The sequence below is a fragment of the Poecile atricapillus genome, chromosome 25 (assembly GCF_030490865.1).
Source record: "Poecile atricapillus isolate bPoeAtr1 chromosome 25, bPoeAtr1.hap1, whole genome shotgun sequence".
In the NCBI taxonomy this organism is placed as follows: Eukaryota; Metazoa; Chordata; class Aves; order Passeriformes; family Paridae; genus Poecile; species Poecile atricapillus.
In genome coordinates, this window is record NC_081273.1 from 4,520,350 (window position 1) to 4,542,344 (window position 21,995).

The 21,995-nt window shown below is 54.6% G+C and overlaps 1 protein-coding gene across 2 annotated transcripts in view; it reads right to left on the reverse strand.

Annotated features, from left to right (window-relative positions):
- The window catches only part of SORL1 (sortilin related receptor 1), a 46,975-nt gene extending 25,542 nt beyond the window's left edge, over positions 1-21,433 (reverse strand). Inside the window, exons 1-17 of one of the 2 annotated variants that reach the window (XM_058857088.1) lie at positions 21,221-21,433; positions 12,576-12,692; positions 12,155-12,280; positions 11,731-11,892; positions 10,925-10,992; positions 10,477-10,657; positions 8,478-8,579; positions 7,594-7,763; positions 7,239-7,431; positions 6,906-7,023; positions 6,350-6,423; positions 4,665-4,753; positions 4,373-4,551; positions 3,292-3,478; positions 2,161-2,289; positions 1,849-1,934; positions 85-257 (exon numbers count right to left, since the gene is read on the reverse strand). In XM_058857088.1, coding sequence (XP_058713071.1) covers positions 85-257; positions 1,849-1,934; positions 2,161-2,289; positions 3,292-3,478; positions 4,373-4,551; positions 4,665-4,753; positions 6,350-6,423; positions 6,906-7,023; positions 7,239-7,431; positions 7,594-7,763; positions 8,478-8,579; positions 10,477-10,657; positions 10,925-10,992; positions 11,731-11,892; positions 12,155-12,280; positions 12,576-12,692; positions 21,221-21,433 — 2,367 coding nt within the window. The remainder of the gene's footprint in view (positions 1-84; positions 258-1,848; positions 1,935-2,160; positions 2,290-3,291; positions 3,479-4,372; positions 4,552-4,664; positions 4,754-6,349; positions 6,424-6,905; positions 7,024-7,238; positions 7,432-7,593; positions 7,764-8,477; positions 8,580-10,476; positions 10,658-10,924; positions 10,993-11,730; positions 11,893-12,154; positions 12,281-12,575; positions 12,693-21,220) is intronic. The other variant, XM_058857089.1, reaches the window with a different exon arrangement.
- Positions 21,434-21,995: the final 562 nt, after the last annotated feature.

Below are 21,995 nucleotides of genomic sequence, written 5' to 3' on the forward strand. Positions count from 1 at the left end.
AGCTCGGAGGGGAGGAGTACCAGGACAAACATTTGCTTTTCAGGGTGTGGATGCAACACTGGGTGGCAAGGAGGCGATGCTCACCTGGATGATGTCCAGAGTGACATCAGCCCAGTACAGGCAGTTGTGCTCGTAGTCAAAATCCAGGGCCACAGCCCCCCTGAGCCCGGCCAGGGGCAGCTCCTCGCTGACTCCCGAGGCCAGGTCGTAGCGGTGGATGGAGTAGCGGGTGGCGTAGAGAATGAACTCGTTCTCCTCTGCAACAACAGTGCCTTATTTAGTGGCCATTTTTGGCTACTCGAGGGGCCAAAAAAATAAAATAAATAAAATAAAATAGCAGGTGTTTTTCACCCCTTTTGGCACCTCGGGGAGGCAAAGAGCCTTTGTATCAGTGGGATTAGGTTAATGGGAATGTGGTAATAGCCTCACGTGGGACTGGGGACACACTGTGGGCATTGTCTGGTCCAGGAGGAGGAGGAGGAGGAGGAGGTGGAGGAGGCACGGCTGGCAGAACATGCCCTGATCCCTTTCTTCCCACTTTTATTGCTGCCAATTGGAAACAAAATACTGATCTGCTCTTCCTCAAAAAAATAAAACCAAAACATTAAAAAGAGTGGGAGTGATGCAACTCTGCAAGTCCTCAGGGACAGCAGCCCCGCAGGAAATATCCCAGAGTGGGTTTTGTTTCCAAATGGAGCCGAATCCAGGTAATGGGATCCTGCTCCAGGACAAAGTCTCCCGGGCATTATCCCACCACTGGTCAAGTCCAATAATGCTCTTAATGAGTAGAGCTAATGTCAGTGAGTAACTCTGGCTGTGCATCCCTAATGAGATTATACGGAGATATGAAACAGACACTGTACATGAAAGTGTTACCATGGAGCGCGCCAGCGCGGATCCGGAGACGATCCGCAAACACTCTGGGAACACGGCACTTCAAAGGCTGCCCCGGTGGGGACCGCAGGTTTATTTTGCAATCAGCAGGGCCCTTCTCAGCATGCCCAACACAGCTCTCCAAATAGCTCAAGAGGGCTCAGAGGGGTGAATAACGTGTCAGGAGTAAAGCTGAGTGCAGCCCTGGCAGGAGTCCCAGCACAGGGGATGCTTCCCCGTGCTGTTCCACACCTGGAGTATCTTTTGCGCGCTGAAAAATTTGAGGGCAGTGCAGGGGAACCTGCTGCTGCTGCTGGGTCTGGCTGCTCTGCTCAGCTCCCCAGCCCTTCCACAAGCCCCTGCCCTGCCTGAGGCTCTGGAGCTGCAGCACGGCAGCAATGCTGATCACGCAGCTCGTGACGGCAGATTAAATTAAAGCTGTAATGAGCAGAATGCAAATAACGCTGGCAGCACAGGGGCACGGGACTGCTACAGTGCCTTGTATGTTCAAGAGGAGAAAATAAGGATGGGGGGTGAATTCTGGCAGGCAGAGGTGTGAGGGATGAAGGTCTGGCCCCAAAGGGACATGGTTCAGCTGCACGTGGTGGCTGTCTCAGAGTGGGACCTTCCCAAGGGGACCTTCCCAAGGATGGGGATGTCTTTGATCTCATTCCTGTCTTTCTGGTTGGGTTCAAGCCAGCTACAGCAAGGATGTGACCGGGATGAAGGGGTTCCTGCTTGCAGCCTGCCCCTGGGGGCTTCAGAGGGCTCTGCACTGTGGGCAGACCCTGCCCCTGAGCAGGACCCTCAGGAGCTCTGGCCACAGCTTACAGTGGATTTGTAAGCCACCCAGGCTCCTGTGTCACAGGTTTTGTCTGAGAGCCCTCTGGGACTCTGTGCCTGGTCCCTCAGGCACCAGCCAAAGGTTTTATGAATGGAGTCCTTGTGCCCAGAGCAGATCCTGCACACACTCACCCGCCAGCGGGCACGGCACCAGCTCCCCCTCCAGCCGCGACTCGATGTCTCCACCCGTGCAAGTGTCCCCAGAGATCTTCCTGTAGCTGCAACACACAGAGCCAGGCAGTTTATTCCATGGAAAAACTGTGAACAAACCATCCTGTGCAGCCAGAATAAGCTGTGGTGTTTAATTGCCATGTATGTCCTAACATGCCGTTTGTTTGCTGTCACTCTTGTGGGTTTTGTGGTGGTTTGGGGGTTTTTTAATCACCAGTAAGATGAATTCCAGCACTTGGAAGATCAGGTTGCCCTCCCAAGCACAGCACATACCCTCGAGTCTTCTTGTAGGTTGAGCCAACAGGGCAAGGGACTGGTGGGTCATAGGGCTTCCCAGCAAACTCAGGGTCAGGGACACAAACTTCTAAGGACAAGTCATCGCTCAGTTTGAAGCCAAAATCACTGCAAGGAGAAGAAAAATGTAGGGAGGGACAGGGAAAAGCAAAAAATGCAGCCATGCTCTACCATGAGTCTGTTCTTGCATAGAATTTTTAACACCCCCAAGTGACCATTAATTTATTATCGGTATTTAGCTGCACAGAACATCTCCGAGCCAGATAGGACGTTTCAAGAACACTTTGCAAACACTTTGCCAGTGGCTAGGCAGGCTGGGGCAGGTGAGGCAGCGAGGCAGGGCTGAGCCAGTGTGCTCTGCAAAGCTGGCTGCAAGCCCCAGTCCTGCTGCTTGGCTGGCTCGGGTCACTGCTCTGTCTCTTGGCTGGTCCTGATGGTAAAATGGGAGTTAGAGTGCAGCTGTTCTTTGGAAAACGCTGTGGGAGAGAGAGGATTTGTCAGTGTGATTTTGTAGGGAGCCCAGGGCTGAATTCTGAGGCAGGATCCCACCAGCCCTGCTCTCGGTCTGCTCATGGTGAGCCAGACTTGGTGTCAGCATCAGACAGGAGCAGTCTGGTGTGAGCTCCACTGAAAGGCCAGTCCCTGAAAAGCAGTTCCCTTTCTGACACCAAACCTTTGCATCAGGTTGCCAGAGTGTGTTTCCTGATCCTGAGAGCTGTGCAGCGTCAGGACTGTGGGAATTGCAGTCAGAGGGCAATGGCAGGGCCAGCTGCACCCCTGTGGCTGCAGAATCACAAAGATTTTTAGTGGATCTCTGTCTGTGATGGGAAATTATCATTTATCATTTAGAAGGTGATGGATTAACAATACTTCACTCTTCCGTGGAACCTTTCAGAGGCTCCCAAAAGGCTCTAAAGACATTAATTAAGTCTCATGCCCTGCTATTAATGAAAGGATGTTTTCAGTCTGTTTAGTTTCCTCTCTGCTATAAAATGAAGCAGCGACACTCCGAGCTACGTAAATTGGCTGTTTGTTCACTCGGAGAGATTGGTCACAGATACTTATCTTGGATTTACAATCCAGACTAGAAGAAATTAATTGTTATTTTACCATTCAAAGTCCTCCCTTGTACAAGAGCAGTTGGAGACCATGACAGGCCTGTCAAAATCTTCCCCATTGAAGCAGGTTGCATGAGGAGTCCTCCTTTTGAAAACGGTTTTATGCCCCAGCAAACATTCATTGCCTCGCTCGTCCGAGGGTGACCACAGCTTGTAGTCGTTCTCTGTGCAAGGGACCCCTGGGAGGAGAAGCAAGGTTGGGGAGCAGAAAGGTGCAGCTTTTGCAGCACCCCAGGTTTAAAGGCAGAGAGATCCAGATGTCCCTGGTGGCCAGGAGTGCCAGGCGTGCTGGCATCCAGCCCCACACCACAGGAATGTCCCTCCTCCCAGGCTCTGAGAGAATGAGAGGACACAGCCTTAAGCCATGCCAGGGGAAGTTTAGGCTGGACATCAGGATGAAAATTCTTCACTGAAAGAGTGATTGTGCACTGGAATCATGGAGGAGGTGGAGTCACCATCCCTGGATGTGTTTAAAACACAACTGGACGTGACACTCAATCAATGAGGATGTGTTGGGTCTTTTCCCTAGTTCATTCCGTGATTCCCTCCCCTCTCCACCCTCCCCTGGCACAAAACCTCCCCCAGAGTGCAAGGCCCCTGTCCCACAGGGAAAGGCAAGGAGCATTCCAGCTGGGAGCGTGCGGTGGCACGCGGTGACAGGAGGGAACAGACAGCTCCGTGCCAGTGACAGGGAATCTGAATGGAGTCGTTCTGGTTACCAAACAGATCCGTTCCCAACAAAACGTCAGGGGAATCGGTGATAAATTTTAGTCAAGCAAATTCCTCTGCTGGGTTTAACTGTGCTTTGATTAAAATGCTGCCTCGCAATCAAAGCTGAAATGGGTTATAAAACATTCATAGGCACAAAGCCTTCAGAAGGATTTTTTCCCCCCCCCTTTTCCTTTTCAACAAATTCCTCAGTGAGGAGGGAAGGAATACAGGGGGAGCACAGGGCACACGAGTGCCTTCAGCAGCTGTGTCCACGTGGACATGAGACACTTGGGACAGGAGGAGATTCCCTCTCTCCACCTGCAGAGCCACCCTAGAGACGGCTCTGCCTCCTGTCCCCTTACCCAGCACGTCGGTGGTGTTGATCTGCAGGATCAGCCAGCTGTGGCCATTCTCCTTGTAGGAGCCAAAGATGGTGAATATGGTGCTCTTCTCTCCGGGCTCCGTCAGGAGGCCGTACACAAACACCGGCTTCTCCGAGAACGTGAAGACTTTCCAGGTTTCCCCTTCGTTTGTGCTGTACCTGCACAAAAAAAGATTGGGAGAGATGCCAGGGGTGTGTCCTGCCTGCTGCAGGGCTCTCTCTGCCCTCCCCAGCCCGAGCAGCAGGGGCAGTCCCTGTGCCCTGGCACTCACTTGAGCTGGTCGGTCTCGGTGCCCTGGGCGATGGCCACCAGAATTCCACCGTGGTCACCCCAGGTGTAGTAGTGGGGTCCAGACAGTGCCTGGAAGAGAGACAGTGCTGAGGGGTGATCAGAGCTGTGCTGAATGAAGGGAAAATGGCTTTGGCAGAAACCCTGCCTGACCCAAGCTCATGCTTCAGCTTTGGCCAAATCAAGTATCTGGAGGCAGCAGAGATTCAAGCGTTTATGGGACACCAACTGCAGATGAGAATAACCAGCCCATTTCCCCTAACAGATGAGTGTAAAAGCTGCCCTGAGCCCTGGACTCTGCTCCTCCTGTGCTCTGTGCATGGAAAGAATGAAGTGCCACAACACAAAACCAGAGTCCATCACTCCTCCTCTCATTTGTCACCTCTGTGAGGTTTTCCTGACACCCAGCAGTGACTTGTGGCCTTCCCAGGACTGCAGAGAAGTTTGTTCTCAGGCTGTAGAAGGTCTTGTGAATGTTCAGAGAGAAGTGGGGCCATGGCATGCAGAAACAAGCCCTGGAGACAATTCATCCATCCATCCCAAGGCAAGAAGCTTGGATTTCACACCCACCTACACCTCCAGCACACAATCAGCTTTGCTTTCCCATCCAGGGAGCCCAGAGCACCCCAGGATGCAAACAGGGAGCATTTCCATGCCAGGCCCTGCTCACAGGACATGCTGTCACACTCGGGGACAGCACAGGGCACTGAATGCATTGTTCCTTTCTTCTGTGGGCTGTGAAATCACCCAGCAGAGCCTCCCAGCCTGCTGCTGGCCAAAGCTGAGCAGGAGTTGTGGTGCTGCTTCTCAGCTCCACTGCTGGGTCATTCTGCACCTCTGCTCATGATACAAAGATCAGTCAGGAGCTTGGTGCTGGTGACTTTGGATCAACACTTCCTCAGAGTGTTTTAACTGCACTCCAGGGCAAACCTGTGGAGCTTGGCACCTGCAAGTCTGGGTTTGGATACCCTGCCCCATCTGTCAGCTCCTGCCTGGCTGTAGGGTCCCCACAGCTGCTCTCCAGCTGGGTTTTAAAGCCAGGAGCAGCCTCTGAACCACCTTTGGCATCAGCCAGACCTGTGGCTTGTCCCCATGGCCGCTGCAGCTGCCCAGAGCTCACCCTGACCGCGCAGCACTCGCAGGGGGAGAGGGAGGCTGCTCAGTTCCCGGGATTAAATAACTTGCAGATGTTGGAATAAATACCACATTACACTGGCTGCAGAGTGCACAGGCAGACCACAAACACTGCCACAGACCAGAACATCCACTCAGTAAACAGCAGCAAACTCCCCATAAACCGAGGGCAGCATCCCATTTTTCTGGGAGAAGCCAGAGCCTCTTCAAACACTCTCACACACAAAGTCCTGGCTGTCAGTCCCATCTAAAAAACACCAAATGACCTGTGCTGAGGAAAAGTGTGAAGGAAAAATAGAGGAGGAAGCTCTCCTGTGTCAGAATCCACCACCTACACCACAGGTTCATCTCCAAACAACCCACACCTGGTCCTTCATCTAAAAACCTTTTTCCCTCGTTTTAAGGCGTTGAGCACCTTCCAGCTCTTGGATTCATATGAAATCACCTTTCATGTAACTCATCTGTATTGCTGCCAGAATTCTTCCTGTTCCCCCACCACGCTGGCAGATCTGGCAGGTGTAAGAGCAGCCTTACCTCTCTCCACCTTGCTCCAGCACTGCTCGAGACATAAACATTGGTTTTCCTTGCCATGTTCTTGCCAATGGAGCCTGGGAGAATGGGAGAAATCATCCTTCTTGAGGAATGCAAAGTGATTGCTTAAAAGGAAGCCAGACACCTCCAAACTATTTTTATCTGTGATTGAGGAGATGATTTTTCACACTATAAATTAATCCCTTCAAAAGCAAATATTTCAAGGACTATTATGAGTTTTAAAAGCAGATGGGGGAAAAACCCATGGCTACAAATATGATTAAACAAAATGTGTGCATTCCTCAGTAACAGAGCAAGACAAACAGGAATTTCTGAATCTTCAAGAAGCCCTTCACGAGGATCAGGAAAGAGGATCAGAACAGAGCAGGTTTCTCACATCTCTGTGCTGCAGTGAAATGTTCATTCTGTAATTACTGTACGGGGACTGCAGCAGGGAAAGGACAGCAAAATGCACCATTTAATTGCATTTTATAACCTGCTTCTACAAACTAAATACTGCCTGGCAACAACAGCCCCTAAGCCAAGGGAAAAGCAGTACCAGTGGCAATGATCAGTCCTGGCGCCGACTCCTTGGAGAGAATGGGCATCCTGCGCAGCTGGAAATTCAGCAGCTGGCTCAGGCGCTGGGCCAGGTGGAGAGAGCAGCCCTGGGACAACTGGGAAGGCAGAACAGTGGATTACCCCTCATCCCTCATCCTGTCTGCTCCAGCCCCCTCTGCTCGGAGAGGCAAGGAGGGATTCCTTCATGGCAGCATTGCTGTTTCAGCCTCCTTTCGCAGAGTGCAAAGACCTCCAGGATCACCACACCCACTAACAACCCACAAATCCCAATTTTGGTGTTCTTCTCCCCATCCCAGGCCCCCTGTGGCACCTGGCAGTCGATGTGCTCCCCGTATCGGGTCTGTGCAGGGGGCTGCAGCAGCTCCCAGGTGCCACCCTTGTCGAAGGTGATGACGGAGCGCATGTTCTCCTCGCTGAAGGAGCCGTTGATCAGCGTGGCGATGTAGACGCCCCGCACGCCCTCCACGCGGTGGAAATCCGCGAAGGGCTCGTTGGCAAAGTACCTGTGGGGGTCAGTGAAAATGGAAATGGAACACCCCCCACACCCCCTCGCCACCCCGTAAGTCTGGGAATGTGGGGGGTTGTCAGGTAAAGGAAACGCCTTGATCCAGCACAGCCAAAATTCACGGATTTTGGGCGATGTTCTCAGGTGAGTCCTGTCCTACCTGACCAAGGTGTCGCTGCCAGCTCCCCCTGGGCTGTAGTAGAGCACGTTTTCCAGAGACAGGGAGAACTTCAGGCCCTCTGCCTCCGAGATGTAGAGGTTGGTGCGGTTGTTGTCGTGGCTGACACACACAAACACCTGGTCCTCCGAGGCATCAGCAATGTAATATTCCTTTGGCACACAAAGAACAGGCTCCGTGTGTGTGTGTGCACACAGAGGGGGTTTGCACACTGCCTGCTTTAGATTTCCTCTTAGCTTGCTTCCACCTTTTTGTATTTTTTCCACTCAGCAGGTGGAAAATCTTCACTTTGCTTTTTCTGTTGTGTTTCCCCCCACAGCGATTCCCATCCTCCGCCCTGCAAATCCCCCTGGAAGCAGCAGTGGTTGCCAAGCCCCAGGTGTGCTGGATCTCTGGACCCCCCTGAGGCTGGGAGTGCACCCCACTGCTCTGCCAAGCACCAAGAACTTGCTTCTCGTGCTTTCTTCATCCCCACCAGCCTGGGGATGCCACTTTCGTGGATCAGGGACTCTTTGCAAGCCCTGGTGCTGCCCTGAGCTTCCTCAGCCTGCAATAATTGGATGTTCCAGGTCATACCAGCGCACCCACAGCATGGGAAGAGGTAAAATCCCCAAAAGCAGAGTCAGAGCAGTGGGATCAGCCCCTCTCTGGTATCTGGGCTTTGCTGCCAGCCCCCAGCCCCAGTGACCATCCAGGTGCTACCGTAAACCCCAGGATCATCCCAACATGAGCCTTTGCACTGCCACCCCCGCCCCCCAGCAGGGTCACACGAGGTCCCTTCCCACTCCTGCAGCATCTGGAGCTGCTGCTGACACTGCAGGGTGTCCTTGGCAAGGCAGGGAGGCTGCTGGGGAAGCACCACTTACCTTAATTGGATGCTTGGTAACGAACTGTGCCACCCGCATGGGCTTGCGGTTGAAGGAGACCCAGAGCTGGACCGAGGGTGGCTGTGAGCTGCCGAGCAAACGCTGTGCAGGGCACAGGACACGTTAGGAGGGGCTCTCACCCCAAAAAATCACCCTCATCTCCTCTGGGATCACCCAGTGCCTGGGACTTCCACCCCCCTGCACGTGGGCAGAGCGTGGCAGCTGCTCAATGCTGGGAGCAGTGAGCCCCACTCAGGGTTTAAATTGCCACAGCCAGGGCTCAGCAAGGAGACAAACTTGTTCAGTCAGGTGAGGGTAAGGAGGCTGGTTTTAATTCCTCCTATTTCTTCAGAGCACGCAGTCCTTTCCTTCCTATTTTTACCGATTTGCGCAAAACGAAAGGCGCCGGCGCGAAGCTGAGAAAGTGAAAAGCTGGGGGCAACCTATTTCATACAGGATGCCAATGGTGAGGACCTAAACCCAGATCTAGGCTCCAAAAATAAGCGGCCTGGTTTTGTTGGGTTTTTTTTTTCCCCCCAGGCTCTGTATCACTAAGCAACCGTGCCTCCCACGGAAAGGAGCAGAAGTCAGAGCCCTGGTGCCACCCAGCCTGTCCCTCCCCCAGCACTGCCCCTGCTGTGGCCAGGTTTGGAGGCAGGTGCCTCGTTCCAGACCTGGGGATGTGATTCCCGAATGAAGGGTTTGCAGCCAGCCTCCCTCTGTCCCAGGGTTTCCCAGCAGCACTTGCCGTGGTGTGGAATATGGGTGATTTTATTGATGTTTAGTCAGTACAGCTGCAGGGTGTGCTGCCTGCTGGCCCCGGAGTGCTCCAGAAGCAGAAAAAGCTCCAAAGCACCCCCAAATGGTGCACAAACCCTCCTCATGCTTTCAGGATGCTGTCCCTGAGCTCAGTGAGCTCTGCAGAGACACAAACCACCCCCAGTGTTTCACCCTACACCAGCACTGAGCCCTCGATAAAATCTCCTGCAAACCACAGAGCAGGCACAGCGCCAAGGGGCCGGGCCCTGGGAGTCACAGGCTGTCCTACCTGCAAGGGAGACTTCTGAGAAACTGAAATTGCTCTGCAAATGTTCCCTGCCTCCATCAGAAACCGCTCAGGGGGCCGGAGGTGACACACCCATCACTTACTGCCTAGGAAACCCTCCCTGGTTCTGCCAGCAGTCACCCCTAAATAAAGGTTCCTTCCTCAAACCCTCAATGGCAGCTGCAGGGGAGAAATGCATCTTTTGAAAAGAAAGCTGCTCCTTGAATTCTAGAAGGATCAGGACTTTGTCCCTCTGATGCTGCTGATCTAGGAAGGCCTGGCCCTCAGAGGAAGCACAGACACTTTCTTGCTCTCTTTTCAGGTTTGTTCAAATTTGGCCAAGAACTGTAAAAAGCACAGAGAGGCTCTGGCTGCAGAGGGACCAAAAGCTCACTTCTGCTCACCCACATCCTCTTTTCTTAGGAAGGCAGACTGAAAATGCAGCTTTCTTTCCAGGCTGGAGCACATTAGGCTGCTTGGACCTGGTCCATGTTTGATGGTAATCTCCTCTGACAAGCGGCCTCCTTTAACCACCGAGCTGCCGAGCCACATCCCCCTTCCCCTGCCACCCCCACCCCACGTCCTTCCCAGCCATCCCGTGGTTTTTCCCGGGTCCCAGCCCTCTGCAGGCTGACCTACTTCTGCCCAGCCTGCCCGAGGCAGGGGTATGGAAACACCACCGGGAGAGCGGCACGGGCAGCACTGCTGTGAGCTCAGGGGTGGCAGCTGCTGGCAGGCTGGGTGACACCTCTGGGTGACACCTCTGTGACAAGCCAGCGAGGTCTGAAGGACGTGAGGCTGGCAGGCTGGGTGACACCTCTGGGTGACACCTTTGTGACAAGCCAGCGAGGTCTGAAGGATGTGAGGTGCAGCACATCCCCTGCAGATGCTCTTGCCCGCTGTGGTTCCGCACCCCATCAACCCTCGGCAGTGAAATCCTCGCGTGTCACTCACCACAGACTTGGTTGCAAACATGTATTTGTCCCTGAGCTGGAAGTCTTCAACATCTTCCAGGATTATGTCCTTGTTTTCCCGGCTCTGGAAGAAGTCTGTGCTGCGGATGACCGTCGAGGCCCCCGAGGGCTCGTGCCGCTCGATGTACACCATGGTGGGTTTGTCGTAGGGCTCAACCCCCCTGGGAGGACAGGGAACGTGGTGGGATTGGAGAATCAGCAGCAGGAGCAAGGAGATGGGGTGAGGAGAATGGGCAACACCCCTGGGTGCTGGTGTGGGTGGCTGTCACTTGTCACCCTGCCGTGCCACATCCCCAGGGTGCAGGGTGAGGGGAGCAGGGGGCAGGGCTGGAGCACACCCTGCTACCCAGAGGGCTGATTTTCACAGGGCAGCAAACACTGCAAGGAGTGAGGAACGAGAGGAGACAGGAGCTGGGTGCAATACCTACCAAGAAAAAGACTTCACGTGTTCCTGAATCATTATCCAGGTCTGGCCAAAGTCATCTGATTTCCAGAGCTGCAACAACAAAGGTGAGAGGTGCCAGTAGGATTGAGACACAGACAGACCCAGTCCTTCAAGAGACCCAGTGTGTCCATCCATGGCTACTCCTGTGATTTCTTTGTGATTTCCTGTGATTTCCTGTGATTTCTACTTCCTGCTCCTGGAGCAGCAGCAGGTTTTTTAACACACTAACCCAAACAGCAAAAATCCATCCTTTAGCCTTCTACCAGAAGGATTTCCCACTGTTTCACCTCCAGGTTTTACTCACTGTGTCTATCTGAAGGTGCTGTAACTATTTTCAATCTTTACCCAACAGCTCCAGAGGGAGAAAAAAAAGTGTTTGTATTCAAGCAGCAATTTGTTATTGAGGACCCAAAGCCAAACCACATGAAACTCTGCAGAGGTCATCCTGCCTCAGCTGCCAGTGCTCTGTGGTGAGTTATGACCACAATAGTTGGAGTGATGGATATGGTTGGGAGCAGTGTGGATGAAGGAAAAAGGAAGGGAAATAAGACAGGCAGCCTGCAGGTATTATATCCTCATTCCCCAGAGGTAAGAACAAGACAGGCTGTAGGGAAGAGAGTGTCCTGGCTGATTTGGACAGCTCTGCATGTGAGATCAGACACCCTGAATGGCCAAAGCATGAAGCCACATGGCCCTGGCACGAGGCACGGTGGCTCTCAGCTGTGGGGGACAAATCAGGCCACAGGAACATCACAGCATGGTGCTTCCCCACCTGAGCAAAGTGCTCACCTGTTTTTTAGGGTGAGACCTGTCGAAGCCCAGGAGGAGGTTGGGGTTCCTGCTGTGCAGAAGGAGATCTGCTGCTCTGAAGGGGATGGAGAAGCCTTGGATGGTGTTGCAGAAGTCGGTGGTGATCCAGAGGTACGGGGCGAAGGCATCCACAAAGATATACTGGGAGTGGAGGGACAGACAGGGGAGAAGGTGAGAGCAGAGCTCAGGCTGGCAGGAATGAAGGTGCACACCCCAGGAGGGAAAACTTTGGAGGGGAAGAATTAGGCTGTCCCAGCCACCCCTCTCAGGCCACACTCTGAGCGTCACCAAGCCATACAAGAAGTGCCTGGCACGTGCCACCTCTGCCCCAGGGACAGCCCAAGGGGTGTCCAGGCTTCCTGTGACAGCGGGGACAAAGGCCCAGCTGCCATGTCCCCCTCACCCTCTTGTTGTCAGCCGGGCTGTGGTAGAACTGGGCGATGGCCACCTCGCTGCTGTTCCCCCCATCAAAGCTGAACTTCTCTGAAATCTTCTTAAAACTCTTCCCATAGTCATAGGACACATAAACCTGCAAAGGAGAAGCCCCTCAGTGAGAAGCACAAAGTTCTGAGCTCCCTTCTGACAGATTTGGTGAACAGTCAAGTAAATTATGAGGCGGGGAAAGATTCGAGATTTTCCTAACCATGCTTCGAACCACAGAGGACACGTTTAATATTTTTGTGCCTCTGAACCCAAACTTGTGGGCCTTTCTTGTGTTTCTCAGGACACAAGAGCAAGTCAGGCTGTATCTCAGCAGCCAGCATCACCTTGCCTGGCCCAGAAGCAGAAGGTGCACCTGGACAGGGCCAGGCTGTGTTACTTACATCGCTGTTTTTGGGACCCAGCAAGGACAGGCTGTCCCTGGCCAAGGCCACAATCACGTTGCTCTTCTCTCCTGCCCAGTGAACGACCATCTGATTGTGGGAATCATTGAGGCTGACCTGTAATGCCAAGGAAAAGGACACCCTGAGTCCCAGCCGGGCCCACAGGGACAGCAAACATCCCCTCATGCCACCCTTCCTTGGAAATACCAGACTTTGGGAAAACTCATTCAAAGCAGCATCTCTCCTGAACGTGTTGGCAGAAAAGGGTAAGGTTTCCCTTTATTCTTCCTCAGACAAACAGGATTCAGGGGATGATGAGAATGAAAACTCAAACCAAGGGCTGGGAAGTGTTTTTGAATCCAGGCTGATGATGCCACAGGGGCAGCTTTCTGCCTGATGGGACACAGAGAGCCAGGCACTGATCCCTTCTCTCTGTGACCAGTGGTGGTCCCCAGGAGGGGGAGGAGAGGAGAGATTTAGCTGGATCTCAGGGAAAGGTTCTTCCCCCTGAGGGTGCTGGGAACTGCCCAGGCTCCCCAGGGAATGGCCCCAGCCCCAAGAGCTCCAGGAGAGTTTGGGCAGCGCTCCCAGGGATGCACAGGGTGGGATTGCTGGGGTGTCTGTGCAGGGCCAAGGGCTGGATCTCCTCCAGCTGAGGATATTCTGTGATTCCGTGCTGCTTTCCAGCTCACATGGAGCCGTGCAGGATCCCGTTATTCCCGTGTGTGTGTGTGTGCTGGATCTGCCAGCAAAGGGCTGGTTTCTATGGGGAAGCTCTCGCAGCAGCAGCACAGTGGGAGCTGCCAGCACAGGACAAACCCTCAGTGGCTGTCAGCAGCCAGCAGGGACAGCCAGGCGTGCAGGGACAGCCGGGGAAAGCAGCTCAGGGATGGGTGCTCTGCTCCCTGCAGCAGAGGACGTGCGTGCCTGAGCCCTCGCACGCCACAGCTCAGCCCAGGGCTGCTCACCCCGGAGCTCGGGGCCTTGGGAAGCTGTAAAAATACAGGGATAAGCCCTTCTTAGGCTTGATACCCTGCAGCTCTCGCTGACCCTGCATCAGCGAGCAGCGGCGCTGGAAGAAGGGGCTGCTTAAACCTCCAGCAGGCGAAACACTTGGAAAAACAAGGTCTTTATTCTGGAAGAAGACGGGCGGGGGGAGAGCCATGTGGGAGCCCTCAAATCCCTCTTATGCAACAGGATCACAGGAGGGGAAGGAGAACCCACCCCGAGCATCCCCTGGGGCTGGAGCCCCCCGGCTGCCCGGGCAGGGACCCCCACAGGGGGCAAACCCCGCCGGAGCTCCCGGCCACAGACACGGAGCAGATTTAGGTCAGGCAGCAGAGGAGGCTACAAAGCCAGGCAGACAGAGCAGGGGAAAAAAAAAATAATGAGTAAGTGAATGAATAAATATTTATTTTAAAATAAATAAGTAAGTAAGTAAGTAAGTAAATAAATAAATAAATAAATAAAATACATAAATTCATACATAAAATAAGTAAAAATAAGAGATGCTGTTTGAGGATGAAGGAGAAGGAGGAATTGCTGCTGCCCAGTGAGACAGACAGACAGACAGACGACAGACAGCCTGGGGTGTGGAACTCGGCTCTCCCCAGTCCCCCTCCCCTGCTCTGGAAGCAGAATAACCCCGTTTAAATCTCTGACATCTCTGTTGGTTTATTTTGGGCGCAGCTTTTTTGGGTGACCAGCTGTGCTCGGGCTGGAGTTGGGCACTGTCAGGAACACAGAACTTGGCCCTTTAGATTATCTCAGTCAAGAGAGGTTTGTTAGCACCTCAGTGACAATTTCCATAGTATTTCTCTTTTTTTTTTAACGAGAAATCCAACACTTGGAGATTCAAGAGAAGGAAAACCAGAGGAGACTCCTATCTGCACCTTGATTTAACCTCAACAGTAAACCTCTACATCTTTTTTTTTCCTGTAAGATAAAGCAGACAGCAAGATCCCTTTTTGGAGACTTGTGAAGTGTAGTGAAAGCCAAAAACCAGGGGAAACCTGTTTGGGTTCAGGGGAGCCAGCTGAGCTGTGTTAGTCCTTGAGGAGCCAGTGAGCTCAGGCAGTCTGAGCATGGCAGAGTCCCTGGAAGAAGGGAAACTGGATCCAGGCAAGGTTTGGCTCCCTGGCAGGAGGGAGGAATGCTCAGCAGGAAGGTTTGGAGCAGCTGGAGAAGCTCCTACTAGGGGGTGTAAAGCAGGAGAAGGCTGCACAAGGATGCTGTAAGTCTCCCAGGAAGGGGTTGTACAAGAGTGGCTCGGGTTTATGAGCCTCACACTTTGTTTTCTGCTGCCTTGCAGCCCTTCAGAGCTCTGTGGGGACCCAAGTGGCTCAGGGGGGCACCAAACAGGACCCAACAGGCAGCAGCTGATGTCCCATGAAGCAGGATGGGCTCTGTGGAATAGTTTTGGAATAAAGCTGCTCTTAGGAGCCCTGCCCTGCTGCTGTGGCACCGTCACAGCGTCCCCACCTCCCTTTGCAGGGACACCTGCCTGGGGAACTGCTGTAACCTCTGAACAGGCAGTGACTGGCGCCTCATGGAAACAGCATTTAGCATAAATTCCGCTTAATGGGGAAGTGTTTTGGTCTTTGCCAAGTGATTAAGTGTATATGAAATATGCATGAAATTCTAATTTGTCCTCCTAATACGTAAGGTGCCAGATGAAGTCCAGGAGGGGAAAAGTGGAGCCAAGAAGTAGCAGAGGCTGCTTGTAGCTGTAGTTAATGGAGTTAATGTTTCTAGCTTTGCTGTGTATTTATTTCTTTGTTAACAGCATCTTCCAACAAATGAATGCCCTGCAGGAATGGGATGGGAAGAAGACAGCTGCTGGAGCTGCCGTCTGAGAGCAGGTATGAGCTTCAGGGATGCAGCTGGAGCCTGAGAGCTCAGCTCTGGGCTGGCAGAGGGGATGTCTGGGAGCTGAGATGGAAGTGTTGTCCTGCTGAGGCTGGAGAGGTGATGGATGTCAGGAATTGAGGAGACCTGGGCTGGGAGAAGAACCCTGATCCATGTTCTTTGGCACCTGAACACCAGCTTCCCTTCCTGTTGCATCCCTTTTAGCTGCTGATGCCCAGATTTGGGGTTTGGAGAAGGATTTTGGTTGTGAACGTGGCTCACCCCTGGCATGTGACAAAGATGAAAGCCCCTGGCTCCAGCAGGCTGGCCAGGAGATGAGTGACTGGCAGGGACAGCTCTCTGGAGCTGCTCTCAAGGCCTTTCCTCAGCAGAGGACTCTAAATCCCAGCCTTGGAGCCCCTGCTCTGTGGGAAGCGTGACTTCCCCGTGCAGAAATCCCACCGCTGGCCGGGGTGAGCTGCCAGCAGAAATACTGTGTGCTGGCTGACTTGTGACAGCAGTGACAAGTGACAGGACAGCATTAGAGGCTCTTCTTGGTGTCCAGCAGGCTTGGGAGCTCGCTGTGTGTGTGTGGGTTGGCTCTGTTGAGGATTAATGCTCCTCCGGCTCTAGGGCTGGCACTGCAGCTCAAGCCGGGCGCTCGCGGTTCCTCGGGAGGTGATGCACTGTGACAGCTCGGGGGCTGAGGCTCCGTGCTGTAAAACTGAGTGCACAACAGATTCCTAGGGATCACTGGGCTGTTTTCCCATCCTCAAAGTGGCCTACAAACAAATGCAGTTCCCAGGGAATTTCTGAATAGTTAATGGGTTTTTACTGCTGTTTGATAAGCGAGGGTCGCAAAGAGCAAGGGTCCTCTGTGGCTGCTGGAACCATCCAAGTGTTGCCATCAGCCGGATCACGGCTTCAGGGCTGCCAGGAAATGCATGGAGAAAGGGAAAGGGCTAAACATTTTGTTCACAGTACCTGGGGGAATGAGGATGGGGCTGAAGAAGGGGTCAGAAGCAAAGCTGCTGCCCGGATAGAAAAAGAAAAGGTGTTCTGACCGTGCTCCTCCTCACTCCAGCTTGCTGGAAGCTGCAGAGGACAAGTTCCAGGCCTTTTGTCCCCGTTCCCCATCCTCCCCCCGGCAGGGCTTACGCAAGAGCCCGGCCCCAGAGTGCCATGGGTGGCTCCTGCGCTCCCGGCACGCCGCGTTCCCCGCGCTCCTGCTAAAGCTTCATTACTGCACCTTCTGCTCTGCTCCCGAGCATCTGCTTCCAGCCCTGCCACGAGATTTTAAAATACAGCCTGTGCCTGCCGTGGCGCTGCTTGTGGCTTGGACTGAAAATGCCAGGGTCTGAAATCATTGATATGAAACACGGGTGACTCATTTTGGAGAGTGCCAGGCCCCGTGTTAATTTAGTTAATACTGAAATCATCTGCTCGCAGGGATGTTTTCTCTCTGCCATCGCCCTCTCTCCCTGAGCTGTTGTTTCCAGGAGGATGGAAAAGGTAGGGGAGTAGGAGGATTGGGGTCAGGGCAGGAATCCAGGAACAACCCCAGAAACAACCTGGGCTTTCCTAAATTGATAGAGGGGCCAGGATGTGATGGGAATGGAGGCTTCCCCAGCAGATTTGGGAAGTGCTGATGAAATTCTGTCTCCCACAACAAAGGAGGAAGACTGCAGAAAAGGTCCAAAGTGTGCCATGAGCTTGTCATTCCAGCTCTGAAAAGCTTGAGCGATGCCCCTGGGACACCACAGCACTCACAGGATCTGTGAGGAATCTGCTGGAGGGGAAAAACAATGAATAAAAACACAATTACCTCTCCCAGCCACCATGGTGCCAGGAGCAGGAACTGCATGGCTTCCAGGGATCAAGCTCTGGCAAAAAGCAAAAGCCAAGAGCAGGGAAACCTTCCCAGGGTGGCCATGAAAGACCCAGCAACGGGGAGGGGACCTGCTAACACAAAGAAGGAGGAAGAGGACGAGGCTGGGACGTGCTGGCACCACCCAGGACACCTCCAGAAGGTTAAAGTCTGATCTGGGAAGGCTCTGCCAGGCTGGCAAAGTAGGTCAAAATTAAGCACGGTTCAATTGCGGCGCGGCGTGACCGATGTCTGCGCTCCCAGGGCTGGATGGAGCTCACCCTGCAGAGCAGTCTCTGTCTCCCTGAGAGCAGCAAGGCTCTCTGCCAGCTCTCCAGAGGAGGTTATCCGAGGTCCCCATCAGCACAGAGGGGTGGGCAGGGTCAAGGTCAAGTGGTGGGCTGATAAGAGGTCAGGTGGCAGTAAATGCCCTGGAAATGATGAAAACTCTGCTTTTCCTCAAAGGCAGGATGGGTTCTCATCAGGAAACAGGAAGGTTGGGAGCAATGAAATAGTTCCCCCCAGAAAGGGAAGAGAAAAACGCTATTAGGGCAGGCACTAACAGTGGTTCAGGGGACAGGGAGGCACAGAGGTGACAGCCTCGTGCAGGTTATGAGCACAGGGAGAGCTCAGGCCTTGCAGTGACAGCAGAGAGGGGAAGTGGCTGCCACAGGAGCCACCAGCACCCAGAGGAGATGTCTTTTGTCCCAGCGTGGTTTAAAGCAAAGGTTTCTTGTGAGCTTTAGGGGGTGACTTTAGAAAAATTCTTTCCCAGGAAGAGGAAGGGATGTCTGCAGGTAAAGGTTAGATATGTTTGAGCAGTGTAAATGCTGTCATAACTCCCCTCTCCCCCTTGGGACCAATCTGGGCTCCTGCCCCAGCATTTTTCCTCTCTGTCTGCTGCAGCCATGGCACAACAGTCACTGCACACCCATCCCCATGGTCACCCTCCAGCCCAGCACAGGCAGCCTGAGGGGCTTTTCTCTCCCTTCTTTGCTGCAGTCCGTGTGGTTTGTGGTTCACACCCAGCAGCCAGGATTTCTGTGGGATGGTGGGGAGGTTCCATGGAAATGGAAAACCCTGGAGCCAGGCCTTGTTTCCAGGTCTGAGCAGGGATGTGTAGGAAGGAGCACAAAGGTTGTGAGGGGACAGGAGGGTGGATGGCAGACCAGCCACTGTGCTGGGGGCTCGTGGCAGGAGCAGGAGGGCAGGGTGAGGTGCCACACTCATGGAAGGGGTTCAGGGAGCCCTGCTGGCCCTGAGGGTGAAGTTTCTTGCCCTGGGGATGCTTCTCTGCTGTCAGTGGCATCCTAGAAAAGTCCTGTCTCATGTCAGTGCCTGCTTCAAACAGTCTGTCCATTGTAACCCTCACCAACAATCCCACAGAGGTGAGGGCTGTGCAAGGGAACAAAACCTGCTCTGTCTCGAAGCTGATGGACTCCAGAGTTGGGCATTTGGTCTGATTGCTGCTGCTTCGGAGTCAGAAAAAACAAGGAAGAGCCACAAAGGAGGTTGGGCTGCTGGTCCTGATATTTGGGGATGCTCCTGGGAAGTTTGGCTGCAGCCTGCCCAGCAAAGATGTGATCAGCAGTGAGGGTCCAGATAAAAAAATCCAAGTAACATCCTTTGCTTGTGCTTGTCCAAGGCAAGAGGGCTCTGAGCCTGTTCCTGCCGGTGCTGAGTAAGCTGTGTCTGGCTCCTGAGGAGCTACAGAGGGTTAGGATGTTCTTCCCCTGCTCGGTTCCAGACAGAGCGATGCATCCCTCCCTCTGCTCCCCTGATGACATCACCCACACCAGCAGCAAACCCTGCTTTCCCTGAGCTGAGCCTGGGCTCTCAGCTGTCCCACCAGGCTGTTTCAGGAGCACAGCAGAGAGCCAGGGAAGGGCAGGGAGTTTTGGGGCACGAGCCAGTGTGTAGCATATGGCCCAGTGGCCTGCCAAAGGCACGGGAGCGGGATGCGTCCCAGATAAGGGACTGCAGTGACACGGCACAAGGATGCTCGCTCCAAGCACTGCCCCTTCTGCTGATGGCCCTGAGAGAGGAGTGCTTTGACTGCACGATTTGCTGCTGGTATTGGAGTGCCAGAGAGCTGGGGGAGGGGGGTCACGGGGATTGTTGGGTGCTTGTGACCAGGCACGAGACCCCTGAGCACGGTGCTGTGCAGCTTTTCCGGCTTCCCAGGCATTAGTGACTTGTGTGGTCAGATCTGTAACGCAGCCTAGGGCACATGGGCTCCCTCTTGTCCCTTCTATTCAAGCAGACCCCTGATTTAAAGCGCTGTAGCACTTGGGAGAACTCAGAAATGTTGTTTAGTGCCGAGCAACTCTTCTCAGTGACACACCTGGGCTGTACAAGCTGTGTGTCCTGCCCCAAAGCAGAGGAAGGAACGGGTGCTGTGTGCTCTGATGCCAGGGAGAGCAACTCCATTCCCCAGGCAAATCCCCTCTGGAAGCTTGAGGCAATGAGAAAAGCTCTAACAATGGGAAACTTGAACTCCTACTGCTTCCTATTAGTCCTGTCCTGGATGGGGACAGGGTTACTGTGCCCTCCTGGATCTGCAGCTCCGTGTGCAGGTGACAGGGACGTTCCTGCCACAGCAGCTGGGCTGGACCAAAGGCAGGGGAGACAGAAGGGAAAGTGCCACCAGTGTCTTGCTGTGGATGGGAGACAAGTGTCATGTTTTCTTCTAAAATGGGCTAGCTGTGTTATGCTAAAAACAGCCAAACGCTGAGGAGGTAGAGGAGGCGAAGCAGATTTTCGAGGGGAGGAGGAACAGCTTTTCCCTAAACAAGGGAACAGAAGGGCTTCAGGAGCAGCACCAGCCCTGCATGTGCCCCTCCAGCAGCTCCAGGGCTGGCCCTGCCTCGTGACCAGCTCCTTCTCATCCTACAAGTAGCAAAAAGGGAAAATTATAGAGCACCCGGGGGAAAGCACTATCCAAGGAGGCAAAGGCAGATATCACTGAAGGCTCAAAGCCTCTCCTCAAGTGTGCAGTGTCCCTCCGTGGGCTGGTCCCCCCCCAGTCAGCATTTTGGGCACGTGATGGGGACACAGGCAGTGTCAGCAAGGAGGATCAAGCAGGGCAGCAAAGTGGAGACAGCATGTGGGTACATCAAAAATAATGCAGAACCTTTAAAAGGCTTTCCTCGATACTCCAAGTGTAATTTGTCATCATCACCCAAAAGAGATGCAAAAGAAGGGGTGAGGGGGAGTCTTCATGATCCTGGCAGCAAAACTTGCCAGTGAATCGAGCCCGAGGAGGGATACTTTGAGAAACAGCAGTTTCTGTGTTTTCCTGCCATGAGCAACTCTGCTCGCGTTCTTTGCCGAGGATCAGGGGAGGCTGGCTCAGGAGCAAGGAGCCCTTCTCACGGGGAAGGACGCGGTGCCTCACAAATGGCCATGTCCTTCCTTCCCCGGCCTCGCCTCCCCCTGCCCGGCTCCCGAGCGCGGCGATGCTCACCGCGAGCATCCCTGGAGGCTCGGCTGTCCACAGGGAACCGCCGCGTCCCTTCCCGGCTCCCCGCGGCGGGGATGCCCGGCCCCCATCCCTGCCTCGTGCCCTTGGCTGCTCCCTCCGGGAGCGCATCTCGCCGGGAGCGAGCCCGGGAGAGCCACCGCGAACGTGACCGCGGCCAGCCGGCTCCGGGGGCTGCGGGGAGAGCCGAGGGCAGGCGGCAGCGGCGCCCAAAGACCGCTGCTCCCAACAGAGCCCACGCACCGAGCCACCCTGCCCCGGGCGGGACGCGCCGCGACCCCCGGGGAAGGACGGGGAGGGGGGGCCAGGATGGATGGATGGATGGAACGATGGATGGATGGAACGATGGATGGATGGAACGCGGCGTTCTCCGAGGGGCGATGAGGCGGTAGAGGAGGGGGGGGGTGAGCCTCGCGTGTCCCCCCCTCCCCACCCGCGCCGCGGGCTCACCTGTCCGTACACCTGGATGGGCTCGGGCGGGCGCGGCGCGGCTCGGCGGCCCCGCGGGGGCTCGGCGGGGGCGGCGGGGGCCGGCGGGGCTCGGAGCAGCAGCAGCGGCGAGCGGGAGCCCGCGGCCGCCGGCAGCAGCAGCAGCAGCAGCGGCAGCAGCCGGCGGGGGAGCGGGGCGGCACGGCCGGCCCCGCCAGAGCTCCGTGTCGCCATGTTCGTGCCGCCGGGGCCGGGCGGAGCGGAGCGGGGCCGGGAGGAGCGGAGCGGGGCCGGGAGGAGCGCAGCGGGGCCGGGAGGAGCGCAGCGGGGCCGGGAGGAGCGGCAGCCGCGCCGCCGCCCGGAGAGAATGTGCATGGGCAGCGCTGCCGCTGCGAGCCCTCCCGCCGCTCCCCGCGGGCACGGATGCTCGGGCCCCCTCCCCTCTTCTCGTCTCCTTCTCGCTCTTTTCCCTTTCTCTTCCTCTCTTCCTCGCTCTGAGCCGTTTTCTTCATCTGCGGAGGATGCTCGGGTCCCCGACGAGATGGAGTGGAATAAGTTCTGGGGTTAATTTCTGTGAAATGGGCTAAAGCTCGGGCACCCTCCCCTCTCCTCTCCCTCTCTTTTCCCCTGCTCTTTTTCCTTTTCTTCTTTTTCTCCCTCTCTGGAGGATACTCGGGTGCCCATCGAGATGGAGTGAAATATTAAGCTGAAGTTAATTTCTGTGAAATGGAGTAAAGAGAAATGAAGCAGCCAGAAATCAAGTTGAAGGGAGCGAGGGTGGATGGAAGGAAACTGT